Source organism: Wyeomyia smithii, chromosome 3 (genome assembly GCF_029784165.1).
Source record: "Wyeomyia smithii strain HCP4-BCI-WySm-NY-G18 chromosome 3, ASM2978416v1, whole genome shotgun sequence".
NCBI classification, from domain to species: Eukaryota; Metazoa; Arthropoda; class Insecta; order Diptera; family Culicidae; genus Wyeomyia; species Wyeomyia smithii.
Window position 1 is genome coordinate 55,697,980 of NC_073696.1, and position 14,317 is coordinate 55,712,296.

The 14,317-nt window shown below is 37.2% G+C and overlaps 1 protein-coding gene across 3 annotated transcripts in view; it reads right to left on the bottom strand.

The window, feature by feature from the left end:
* The window catches only part of LOC129730880 (uncharacterized), an 83,468-nt gene that overhangs the window by 13,408 nt on the left and 55,743 nt on the right, over positions 1–14,317 (bottom strand). The window contains exon 2 of one of the 3 annotated variants that reach the window (XM_055690476.1): positions 3,764–3,932. The exons of the other annotated variants lie outside the window; for them this stretch is intronic. Coding sequence (XP_055546451.1) covers positions 3,764–3,922 — 159 coding nt within the window. The 5' untranslated portion in view covers positions 3,923–3,932. The remainder of the gene's footprint in view (positions 1–3,763; positions 3,933–14,317) is intronic. 3 annotated transcript variants of the gene reach the window in all.

Genomic DNA, 14,317 nt, shown 5'->3' on the forward strand with positions numbered 1-14,317 from the left:
AAACTAACAGTTAGTCACGACATCTGCCTCGACATTTGCCGTTGAAGAAAGCCACACGTATTTAACGGTGCCCTTATTTTGGATCATCATCGCGAGAATCGTGCCGTCGCTGATTCTTTCCCACATTGTCTCGAAACCGACAACCGTCGTCGGATTACTATTTGGAGAAACAACCATGAAACTGCTGGAAACGTTAAAAAGTCACGGTCAGATTAGGTTCGACTTGCGATTTAATCTTCAGGTAAGACCGTACAGATGTTGCTGTCGAGTCCGGGTGGTAGGCATTTTATCTACCCCAGTAAGCACACACAGATGCCAACGACAGCGACAGACTGCTTTGACAATGTAATAGTCAGTGCATTAAGGATTGTACTCGGAATCCGTCAATCTGTCTGCCATCTGTGTAGAGAAGAGGTTGCTTCAACTTTATGGGACCATTTTATTGCCACGTTCTGGCAATTACATTGTGCAATGACAATCTATTTCAGTTAAATGTGGTTTAACGATTTCCGCAAATAAATAGCCTGAAGTCCAAAAATAATCCCAATTTAAAGGATTGCGTAAAACACAACTTGAATCTGAAAGTTTTACGCCTTCACCGCCTTGAAGTGGTTTTACTATGCTCGAAAACCAGTCGATCGACATTCTCAATCCGCGTACTTATATTTTGCGTACATTTTTTTCTCCCATGCGAATGGATTTCTCCCCACACGGCGAAGTGTGTGTGCGTGTGTAAACTACGCCGGACAGTGCCCCATTAGAGACAGCAAATATTACGGTAGCTGGAGTAGCGCTGTCCCGCGTCGGATTCCTCCGCTCCGCACCGATCAACCAACGCAAAGTTAGCTCAGTTCAAATCTTCGCTAGACCGTATACCCTGTATCGACGTGCGTTCAAGTTCAAAGTCAAACAATATCCGCAGCATGTTTGATTTGTTCCTAGACGAACGCACACCCAGACAACATCTGGTCTCGGATTTCCGAGACTAGTGGCCAGCTACGGCACGCCCCCGGGGCTCGAGAAATTCATTACAACCATCGGAACATGCGAGTGTGTACAGACACAGGGAGAAAAAGAGAGTGCGCGAGGCAATTGGCATGTTTTACCAGATTGGTCAGCTTTACGCGCGGCTGCTGTAGTCCGGACTCTTGTCGGATAAATATAGGTGGTAGAGAGAAAAGGCTAATTATTAATCACGCGACCAAACCGCAAAACGCTGCGAAGAGCAAGGAGAGAGCTGCGCCTGACAGACTGGTCTGCGAATTAGCTACTTGACCAGGTTCGCATCCTGCACTGCAGAAACCGCAAAGTCAACCAACATCAAACAGTCATTAAAAGGCATGTACGAGTTAACTATTTTTGGGTGTACATAATATGTGCGTTCAGCTGATTTAATTGAACAAGTGTTGTCTTCAGTTCACCTTCGCGTGGTCAATGATTGCAGAAATGCAGTATTATGATTATGAATGATTAACAAAGGACAGATGTTCGGGGCTTAATGATCTCCTCGAGCTGATCGTTTTGTATTCTTATAATGAGTGAATACGCCCCGAAAGGGTAGGGTTCTTGGCTAAAAAATAAAAAAATTTCAGAATTTCTCACCTTGGATATATATTTTCAAACTTTATCTGTTATCAGAAAAATCATTATTTGAAATTGAATACTTGAAAGTAATTTACGATAGAAGAATACAAGCAAAGTGCATTGAATATATGAGATGTTTATATGCTCACATTAGTAGAAATTCTAGAAAACTTTCGACAAAAATTGTTGCAATCTTCAATTGCTACGATAAGCTGTCTTTATAGCCAATAAGTTGAGAATTAAGTTAGTTATGAGATTATTCAAATTTTCTTGATATTAAGGTTCAAATGTCAGCGAATGTCTAAACAGAATAAATAAAATATGATTCACAGAATTTTTCAAGCTACGCAGCATTAAATTTAAAAAAGTCAAAGACATGTTCGAACAATTAACTTTGTATCTCAATGAAAACCCCAGCGTTTGCGTGTTCAATGAATTATGGCATCCATCTTGATAGGAAAAAAAGTCAAATTCTTCTTTTAGAATATAGATTCGAATGAATAGCACGATTCTACATAACTACGTGATTCAAACATTCAGATGAAAAACAAATGTAAACCGAACTCGAATTTACCGGATTTTATCGGTGCTTATTACGGGAATCACTTCACGGTGAAATATATTTCACTCTCACGCTCACTTCACTTTTTTAGACCTATTCCCGATTCCACCTCAAGTGAGGTGACAAAAATCACCTCCGTGGGGTGAGATTGACAGTGAAGTGAAATGGAGAATAGGACAAGTGAAATGAGATTGTTTCCCAGCTCAAAAATCTTTAAGTCCCAGAAAGTCGTTTTTTTTAGATAACACCAGATCTTGACGTGTTTTGCGTTTCTAAGACATTCGGCATCAAAAAATAATGTTTTTTTGGTATCGAAAATTTCTGAACTAGTTTGCATTTTTTTCATCAGGCAAAAAAATGAAAATTTTACCGCTTTAAGGCACGGATCAAATTCGGATTCGTTTCGTTACTGAAGAATAAATCCAATATTTACCATTAGATTACAAATCAATCATCTTTAAGACTTATGGCATCTTCGTGGAATCATTTCACCGTTCAAAATGGTCGTGAAATAATTCCACGCGAAACGTCGCTTTTTCCGTTCTCACTTCAATGATATGACACTCATAATAACCCAGATTCCACGAAAGATGTCACTTTGCGACGTTTTTCTCACTTACGTGAGTCCCGTAATAGGACTTTATTCACTTCACTCTGATTTCACCGTGAAGTGACTCCCGTAATAAGCACCATCATTAATCGAAAACTGTCTTGTTTTTTTTTTTGTATTTTGAGTTTCAATATAACTCTGTAACCACACATCGCGGTATCCGGTTGTTTTGTCGAAAAGTATACAGCAATTCCATGCCGAAAGGGCTATCGGAATTAACTGTGCTCCGATCACACTCCAAATCGCTTTAGCTGTTCGTTATCGAAAAAATTTAGATCCGACTTTTTATTGGGTCCTTAGGGTGACACTTTCTGTCGTAGAATTGTCTAAAAAAACAACGTTTTCAAAATGTTTAAAAATTTGTAACTCTTAAGTCGATTAGCTGATAACAAATCGTTGACAATTGGAGGAATTGAGGGCTCTTTCAAGAAAAAAATACCAAAACGTACTTTAAACAAAAATAGTAATACGAAAGCCTCCCCAGCTGGTCTCGATGAACGATAACTAACAAGCCAGTCGTCGTAGGTTCGAGTCTTGACTCGGGAGAGACTGTTAGTGTCAGTAGGATCGTAGCCCCGCAATTGTCCTGTACAATTAACGGTTGGCTGCGAAGTCTGTGTATAGTAAACAGAAGGTCAAGTTCCGAATGGGAATGTAGCACCAAGGCTTTGCTTTGCTTAAGTCATGCGAAAATTATTATGCTAACGGTTGTTTGCTGTTTTGAAGGGTTTGAGACCCAGGAGAACCTACCGTTGGATTCCTTAAAAAATTTTAAATGATATATCGAATTTTCACGGGAAATATATTTTATTTTAGAGATAGAGTTCTTTTAATCTTTCATATCCACTACAGCCACCATGCGTCTCCATTAAAAAAAGTTGATATTTTTGCACTGCAGTAGCTTTTTCCAATGGAGACGCATGATGGTTATAGTGTGGTTCAAAATCGGGAAAAGTTACAAATTGTTGAAACTAAAAATTTCTGAAAAAGTTGAGTTTATGGGTTACCCTTAGTGACAAACAATAAAAATTAGGAACCGTATTTTTCCGATAAGGGGCCGTCCACATTCCATGTGGACAACTTAGAGTGGAAGGAGTAGGGTACATAATTGTTTCCCCCTGCACCACGGTAGGAGTGAGGAAGTAATGACAATGTCCACGGGACATGATATTTTTTCTGAAAATAAAAGAAAGAAGATAAAATATTGGCTTGTAATAAAATCCTATAGCTATTGTGGTTTTAGAGTCGTTGTTAGCTATGTTTAGGAAAAAAAATTGACTCTTGTTTTTTAACTAAGGTTGAGCGCATAGGTACTATGAACATGAATTTTCTGCATTCGAGTTTTTTTCAGGTTAATTTAAAATTATTTTTCATTAACTTTGTTTTAACTCCTTAAGACACTTTCAACTAAGCTCAATTTGTAATCAATTTTGTCTTCAGTTTCATCCATCTATAGATCTACAATTAGCCAAATTTGGAATCTATTTCTGCTTCGATTTTTTTTATTAACAAGATCATGTTCTTAATTTTTGTTTTTCTGGATCCTAGGAGCGTTCCCAAGCATTTTGAGTTTGTTTTTTTTAGAGAAATTTTTAACATAGTTTTGAACAATTTTTTTTCTGTTATTTCCTTAATGATGTATTTTTGGAATTTTTTAGCTAATTTATTTTATTCAAATCTATTCTGTCTAATTAAAGCGTCTTCAACCATTATTTCCATTGTTGGCTTTTCTAGCCTTCAGAAACGTTTTCCAACAATTTTGAGCTGATTTTTTTTTCTTTTTTATTTGAATGAAGTGTTTTTATATGGTTCAAGCTAAATCCAATACGAACGGGCAAGATTTTGTTACTTTATAGCAATATTTTATTACCTATTGTGTCTAAAGACCGCGCGTTAGACGAAAAAGGTAAAAAAACTAAAAGCAATAAAATGAAAGACAGCCACACGCTTGTATGTGTTGTTGCAGTGGAATATACAACCAAGAGCCTCACTGCATGTGTAGCGATCATCTGTTTCATTTCAGTGTAGCTTCCCCGTATAAAATTTCTAATAAGAAACATCACTGTTTGGTTCCCCACTCTGTACTTCGAAAAGAAAACATGTAATACCGTGTGACCAGAGTTGCCGAAGATGTGAAAATGGATTTTCTACCTACATGGGCACGAGTTTTGTTTAATCAAACAAGTTCAAATGAGTTTTCATGTAACGAGGAGTGTGTTTTCAAAATGACTTGCGTATTCGCTAACGCAGTTAACAGATTGTGATGTGATTTTGAGAAGTATACGAAAAAGTCTTTGTAATTATCAACGTTGTATGAAGAGGGAAAAGAAGACCTGGCAGCTCTTGTCATATTTTTCCTCTACTCCGAACGTGTATGACAAACAAACTAATACACGCACACCGGGTAATTTGGCAATGAAAAAAACTAGCAACATGTGCAAAATATGCAACAGTATGTGTTGTTTGTAGACTGGAGATGAATTTTATTACTTTTTAAGTAATGAATTCATTATAAAAGGGAACCTATTTTTGTCATTGCTTCAAAAAAAAACGAGTCAAAACTTTGCGCGTGGTTGTACGGTCATACTCGTGATCTCGTAACATATGCAAAACACATGACTGAATATGTTGTTACTTGACTGAAGAAGAATGTTGTTACTTTTCCAGTAACAAATCTAATACAAAAGGCAGAATTTTTAGTTATTGCTTTTAAAGTAACAAAAAAAAGTTTTGCGTGTACATATACTAAATTAAACTTGATATATTTTTTTCTTGAGCTTGGCGTTTTTCGTTGTTTTTTTGTATGTTATGATACTAATTTGAGTACAATTTTCAAACTGTTTTACTGGTGGTAAGAGTTTTCTGCTCATTCGGACAGTTTTCTTTTCGATTTGGAATTTCTGTTGTGGTCTTTCCGCTGTTTTACGTGAATGAAAATTTTTGTGTCCACGTGGAATGTGGACGGCTTCTTAATAAAAGTTATAATGATTTTGAGTATAATCGGAAGAAACAAAATCGGATAAGATTTCTTGCAAAGAATTACTGCATAAATGGATACGATGCCGATGCCATAATGAATACGAAACAAAACGTTTCATATATGTTCCCCAGCGTTGCCACTTTTTTTTTGTTAGGGAATTAGAATTACGTTGTCCATTGATGTGAACTTTTGTAATATATATCCCAGTCAATTGCTATACGTGTCCTCTTGCAAAATACAATGACCACTATTGTTGAGTGATCAGGTACCTGCACCGACACGCTCCCAGTCAGGTGAAATATGGTTTATGAAGCCAATCACCTTCCCAGGATACAAAGACCAAATCTCTTTGGGCTGTAAACAGCCACTGCCAAGAAACCTTGATCTGCGTTTAAATAATGCACCACAACTGCACAGCAGATGTTCCGATGTCTCGCTTTCCATATTACAAAAGCGACAGATATCATCCTGAAACCGGCCTATGTTCTTTAAATGATATCTACTCGGACAGTGCCCCGTTACTAGGCCGACGTATGTACAAAGAGCTCTTTTGTTGAGCTCTAGGAGCTTTTTCGAATGATTCTCGTTTGGTGTGATAAACTTTTAGATTGGGAACACATTTTGACATCAAACCAATTGGTTATCACCTTTTGTTCCTCCCAGCGTTTAAGCTCCATTTTCACTGCACAGTTTGATATACCGCAGAAAGGTTCTGGGCCGATAAACTGTGAGTTAGATCCTTGTTTTGCAAGTTCGTCTGCCTTTTCATTCCCACCAATGCCACAATGTCCTGGAACCCAATACTAATTTACTTAGTTTGTTTGACATAGCTGTCGCAATGTGAGAATACATTCCCAGACAATCTTGGATGTACATTTATAAGCATCAAGTGCATTCAGTGCTGCTTGACTGTCAGAGAAAATACAAATATTTGCATGTATGTATTTCCTAGTCAGACATACATTCGCACATTCAAGAATTGCAAAAATCTCTGCTTGAAACACTGTTGGCCAGTGTCCCATTGCCACTGAAATATTAATTCCAGGGCCAAAGATTCCTGCACCAGTTTTGGTAACTATTTTTGAGCCATCTGTGAAAAATATCGTTGAACCGGGACGGACATCAGGAACTCCGACTTCCCAGTCTGCACGCGACGTTTCGCATACCTTGTAGGGAATATCATGGATATCCTGAGGTGCCATCCAGTCTCTATTCATACTCATCACTGGCCCTCTTTTGAAAATGTCCAGTATTGTCAGGTGACCCACAAGATCACCTGACAAGATAGTTTTTGTTCTTTTTAGCTTCAAGGCACTCTTTTCTGCTTCTAGTTGCACGTATTCGTACAACGGCAGCAGATGAAGAATTGCATCAAGAGCTCTTGACGGGGTGCTTTTCATTGCTCCTGTTATAGCAATGCACGCAAGCCGTTGAACTTTATCTAGCTTTGTTCTAGCGGTGGACTCTTTGGTTTTTGGCCACCACACTAACGCAGCGTAGGTCAGTTTTGGACGTATAATAGATGTGAATATCCACATCACCATTCTCGGTCCCAAGCCCCACTTTCTCCCAACGGTTTTGGAGCACAACCATAATGCACTGACCGCCCTGTTGATTGCATAGTCAAGATGTGCATTCCAGTTTAGCTTGGCATCAAGGATAACTCCTAAGTATTTAACCTGTTCACTGAATGGAATTTCTACTCCTCCAAGCTTGAGAGTTTTTAGATTGAATTTTCTCTTTCTAGTGAAAGGTACGATTACAGCTTTTGTCGGATTAATGCTGAGACCCTCCTTTATACACCAAGACTGGGTATACTCCAGAGCCTCCTGCATTCTTTCCGAAACTATGTTGTCGAACTTTCCTCTTACTAAGATGACTATGTCATCTGCAAAGCCCACAACTTCGAAACCTTTTGCTTCTAAGCTTTTGAGAAGATCGTCCACCACCAAAGACCACATAAGTGGCGTTGCCACTTAGTTTTCAATAAAATCTGGGAAAACGAAAATAAAAAGTCTGGCACTCATTGTCAGGTAAAATTTCCGACAAAATTAAAAGTGAAGACCTTTTTTTTGCTCTCGCCTGGTGTGGGTAGGTAAGGGCCGACCATGGCCTGTCTCGCAATGATGAAATCTGGCAAAAATCTGTCTCAGTTCCAAATATCTGGCAAATTCTGAGGTTTATCTGTTTGTCTGGGGCGCAAATTTATCTGGCATACTGGCAACGTTGATGTTCCCATTGTTGATATTATTCCTCACGTGCGAAAAAACGTTGCACAGCTTTCAGTGTAGCATCGGCCTTACTTTCGTGAATCATAACCACTTGACATCCCGCTCGGATTCGTGCCGAAGGATGTCGGGCAGTAAAAGCTGTTATTAGCGACAGCTTGGAAGAACCAACAGACATAAGAAGATGGAAAATAACAGCCCGTGCTATCGACAGTGGCTGTCGGGCTGTGTGTACCGAACGAATGGGAAGCTGTGCAATACAATGCGAGCCAAATTTAGTATAAAATTTACTGTCACGTAAAGCCAGTCATTTTCAGAAGCCTGTCCTGCTATTATAGACAAAAAAAAAACCCACAGACAGTGCTTTTGGATCGTAAAATATTTTTGAGTTCTAAAATTTGTTTATTTATTTACGATATGTTAGAAACTCGAATAAACAATTTTCCTTTGATTCTGGAAACACGGATATATGATTATTATGCTTGGCCCAAGAAAACTCAACTATCATATCACAGTGCAAAAAAATTGGCTTTTTTTCTGCCTTGGTTTCAATATATAATTTTTTTGTGTATTGTGATGCAAAACCTAATTTCCCCGAGTTTGACCATATTTCAACCGAAGGGGAAACAATGGCGCCATTTTGAATTTTTGAGAAATCGGGAATTTTCGATGTTTTTTCAGCGTCACTGTGTTTTAAAGCCAAATATCAAAATTCTAAGAGTTTGTCCACATATTAGCATCTTCTTACCCATCTTTTAAAAAAACAGATCTTAAATCGGACAAAAAATGAGCTCAAAACGATGATTCTACGAAAACGGTTTTGGCATGGTTTCAGTATATTTCACAAAGCAAAATAATATCGAGTATGTCTGAGCATTAATGGTAATGCGATAATATCTAAGAGTGGTAGTCAAATTATGTCTTATATTGAGTAAAAAAGTCTCATAAATCGATTGGTGGGCGTCTGATCCACGTAAAATATCAATAACATGTCGATTTTGACCCAATTCCCCCACAATACTAAAAAATAGGTTTATCTCGATGTTAGATTAGCGTATTTGAAATCTGTTTAATGTAATATCAAGAGTGTAAGCGATACTCAAAGATACAATAACAATTTTTGTTTACATGATCCTCCTTCTTTTGCGGGGAGGGGGTTTTGAATTTTGATATTTGGCTTTAAAACAAAATTGCGTCGAAAAAACATCGAAAATTTCCGATTTCTCAAAAATTCAAAATTGCGCCATTCCCTAGTAACAATATTGGTTTTATCAAAGTTTTATAGCGCCTAGTACAGCCAAAACAGCGCTATAAACCTTCGATAAATCCAGTTTTGCTACTTGGGTTGTTCCCCTTAAGTTGAAATATGTTCAAACTCGGGTAAATTTGGTTTTGCATCAAACCTAATCAAAAAATCATGCATAGAAGCCAAGGCAAAAAAATTGTTGCACTGTGTATTCATCTGATTTGAGTCTCTTTTTCGTACGTCTTCTTAATGATCAGTATATAAAATATCTGAATTATTTAATACCTTCAGTGCAGTTACTCAAAAAAAACCTAAATTAATCCACCTAGCGGTCAGACCCAGCCTTTCTCATTCAAACTTTTATTTGTAAAAATAGATTTACATGAACGCTTCAAACCAATAAATGTACATTCACTCCTTAGGTTCTAAAATATTGATGTTGTAATCTATACATATAAAAATGCAGTCCAGTCTGTCTGTAGAGCTTTTAAATATAACGTCTTTATTCGTCAGTGGTCTTTTATCGAATGGCTTTTACAATTTTATCTCTATCCGTCAACCTATGTCAACGCCTACCTAAGTTAACTTATATTTACTACACTGTCTGTCTGTCTGTCTGATCCATTTAGACTCGAAAACTACCGCACCGATCGACGTGAAAATTTGTTTGTAGGGGTTTTTGGTGCCGATTAAGGTTCCTATGATTGTTTGAGACACCTCCCTCTTCTGGAAGGGAGGGGTCCCATACAAATAAAACACAAATTTCTGCACTACTCAAGAACAAACCAAGCAAATTAAACCGAATTTGGCATGTGGATGTTATAAGAGGTAACAAATATGTCCATAATAGATGGACGCCCCTCCCTTTTCTGAAAAGGAGGGGTTTCATACAAATGAAACACAAATTTTTGCACATCTCGAGAACTAACCGAGTAAATGGAACCAAATTTAGCATGTGGATGTTTTAAGAGGTAACAAATATGTTCCATGATCGACCTTAGGCAACATTTTAGATTGTAAGATGGTAACTTCCGGTTTCTGGAAATCAGCCAAAAATGGCCGATTTCCACCCAATATAATAATATACGGATCTAGAATGATACACAGGAGCTAAAATCGACCACAGATACCATTTTGAATTCTAAGATGACGACTTCCGGTATTGGGTGTTATTCGATCATTTTCGGCTGTTTCCCAGGAATATGTGCTTCTAGAAGAGGGAGGGGCGTCGAACCATTATAGACATATTTGTTACCTCGAAAAACATTCAACCAGAATGACGCTCAGAGGCCAGAAATTATCTTTAATACCATTTTGAAATCCATAACCAAATACCATCCAATATTAGTATTTCTGGAACCAGAATGATGCAATGAGCTAACAATTGACCTCAGGCACCATTTTGAATTGCTAAAGGGTAACTTCTACGAAACAGTCGAAACTGACCGAATAATACTCTATATGGATATTTCCGTAATCGAGATGATGCATAGAAACCAAACATTGACCCTGGTCACCATTTGAATTTAAAGACGACCACTTTTAGTTTCTGGAAAACAACCAAAACAATAAAATTCCTCCCAATATGGGTATTTTCGGTGTCAGATTGATATATTCAAAATTAAAGCGATGTAGAGAAGTCAAAAGTCAAGGATGTTGTCATTTCGATAAAACCAATCATTTTAAACTATTTGTTATTTGACTTTGATCATATCCTATGGCCGATTCGTCGGGCATTTGCAGACTTTAAACACATCGCAAGGAATCAATGAGTTTGGAACGTTCAAATAGTGCGATACCACATTTAAAATCTGTTGAGATCACATATATCGATCAAAGCAGGTGTAGTTTTAAATAGTCTTTGAATTTCTTTTCTTTCCATAACTTTTGAGCCACATATCAAATTGTTATTTGTAAGTTCGAGAGATGACTCGTTCGTATGACACTAGTTATGTTCACATAAGTTATGTAATCTTTGAGATAATAGACTTTCGTTGTTTTATTAACAATAATACATAACGGTTGCTTTAGTTCGATTATAATCAAATGAAATGGGAACGTATAGGGCACCCAAACTTTGAAACCATGTGTTCAATCATAATTCATCAGTTAACCCTTAACTAGCCCGCTCATCTGATAATGATATTGATCAAATCGGTTGTGTAGTTTCTGAAATAATGAAGTTTCGTTTCGAAGATACAATACGTGATCACATTGCGGTACATTACTGACGAAGTTACAGTTCGATTACAGTCAAATTCAATAGGGTGTTATGAGGCAGCTAGACTTATTAATTGACACTAATTTTGTGAAAATCGGGTCAGCCATCTCTGGGCAAAGTGAGTGAGTTCAAGTAGTCTTCGGAATATGTTCCTATGAAAAGCTGGATTTCACATTTTTAAACATAACAGTCAAAGTAATAGTCCGATCGCAAAACAAATCAATAGGGTCTTATAGGGCAACTAGACCTTCCATATGACACTGATTTTATGAAAATTGGTCCAGCCATCTCTGAGAAACATGAGTGAGATTAAACAGTTCTCAGAACACGTTTCTTTTCATAACTTTTGAACCACAAGTTCAATCTTTATGAAATTCAAAACTTAAAGGTTTTTTAGATAGCCCGTTCTTTTGAGACCAATCTTGTTCAAATCGGTTGTGTAGTTTCTTAGATATTGATGTTTCATGATTTTCACATTTTTAAACATAACCTCTAAACTAAAAATCCGATTACAATAAAATTCAATAGGGTCTTATGGGGAAACAAGACCTTTCATTTGCAATTAATTTCATGAAAATCGGTCCAGCCATCTCTGAGAAAAGTGAGTGAGAATAAAAATCTGCACATACACACACACACACACACACACACATACAGAAAATGCTCAGCTCGTCGAGCTGAGTCGAGTGATATATGCCATTCGGCCCTTTGGAGCACTTTTATACTTTCGGTTTTGCAAGTGATTGCTATACCTTTCTAGGAGAAAGGCAAAAACAGTAAAAATCTATCTTTGGGTAGCTATGAATTCTGAAATATTCAAAAAAAAATTTTTTTTAATTTCTTATCACACAACACAACATCGCTATACATGATTGAAATGTTACATATAAAACGTTTCACTAGATGCGAGAGAAATCTCAAAATGGACCTACGTCTCAATATGGTTTTGAATCAGTTTCCATTTTTCCACGGAAAGGGAATCTTCTGGATGCCTTGTAAATTACATTATATTGCAAAAGTTTCTTAATATTAAGATACCGGTTAAAATCGTAACGCACATTGAAGCTTGTGACAGTGAAAGATTCGTAAAAATGTGATTATTTCAATTTTTGGTAGATGTTCATCTTAACCCCAAACTCGAAAGTTTTTTTTTCCTCAGTGATCAGCACTTTCTAAAATTTTGTATTACTGACTCCTAGACAAATTACAATTTCCGCTTGGTAGTACTCTGTTAACCTAAGATTTAAATTTTTTCTAATTTAAACTCATTTATGTTCATATCTACAAAGAAACAGGAAATATTTAACAGATTTTCAACAAGTTTCAATTTAAATCTCAATACTCCGTAAATGTTCGATGGAAATGTTTGATGATAAGACTCTTAGGATGTATACGGTGAGATGAAGAAATATGATCCAAGTGAAAGTTTTTAGTTTTGATATTCTGTCTAAGAATAATTAATCAAAAAGTTCATAAATTCTATTTTAAGTCTTTTTTATTGAAAATTTTCTCGAACCATTTGCTTCCAAATTTTTTGATAGTATTCGAAAAAACCAAAATTGAACTAAAGATAAGGCGAGATAAATATTTTTTGCTGTGGTATTTTTCGAAGTATATTTTCGCTTTAAAATTGAATAAGGTACGGTTAGGTTAGCAAACTTAGTGTTCAGCAAAAAACACTGGCTCGCAACAGATCGTGGCACTGTTAAGACAAGCTTAAAATCACATAATTCTTATATATTCCACTCAGACGACAACAGAGCAAATGTAACCCTTATAAACATAACCACATTATCTATGGGAAATATTTTTCATATTTAGATTCCAAATATTATTTCATTTACCGTGTTGAAAAGTTTTTCATCATCAAAAATCAGAACATCGCAATTATTGTCATTTGCGTTGGCACGACCTATAATGGATGACATTTTTTCTCGAATTTTTTTATCATAAAACTATCATAAAATTAAAATTCGAGCTTGCTAGATAAGACTCCTGGTACACCTATCTCCATCATTGAACCGCAGGTTCGATTCATGACCTTTACATCGCAGGTCAAGATGTCTTCACACGTTGATCGTGTTATTCACATCCGCTTCTGAAAGCTACACATTACCATAGTTTCACTCCGTTTACCCTGCAAGGCGAATCACTCTCGCCCACCGCTAGGCTGCGCAGGTCTGCAGCGGACAGCTTATCGGTCGCATTCCTTCCCTTCCCGCCTAGTTTCTCGAATGGTATGTCTGCACGCGGTCAGGCTAGGTGTTGAACGCCGTCAACACGTCAGACAACCAGCTGAGCTCCCCCAAATGGTCGGCATCCGCGTAATCACATAACAACCTCCGTATCTTTCATCTCGCTTTCCGTTTCTCGGATCAGCGGGAAAAGCTTCCTCGATCAAACGCACCCGAACGATGTACAGCCACGCAGTGAACCCGATAGCAGGCCAGTAGCTAATCATTGGGATTTCTAATTTGCTGATAAATGCTTCATTTATATAAAAAAACGTTTATATATTTACTCCGCCGCCCTTTATCAAGCCAGACTCAGAGAAAAACAAAAGCAAACAACGATCCAGTGTCGGTTATCCCACAGTTCTATGCATACACTCAAATATTGTACTCATTTCGAAACAGACCAAGGTGGAAACACGATATATAGAAGAAACTTTTGGGTGTAAATTGGCAGAAGCTCTACGAGTTCAGATGAACGAGCGAGTAAAGCTGGCACCGATCTCAACATCCCACAGTTTTATCCGGTGCAATCTGCGATACGAACATTATTCAAATTGGAGTGAGTTAACTTATGCAACGAACTCAACTAAAAGTGCTATTTTACCTCCTCCTTGTTTTTTTTTTGTTTGAAAGAAAACATTTCAAATGTTTT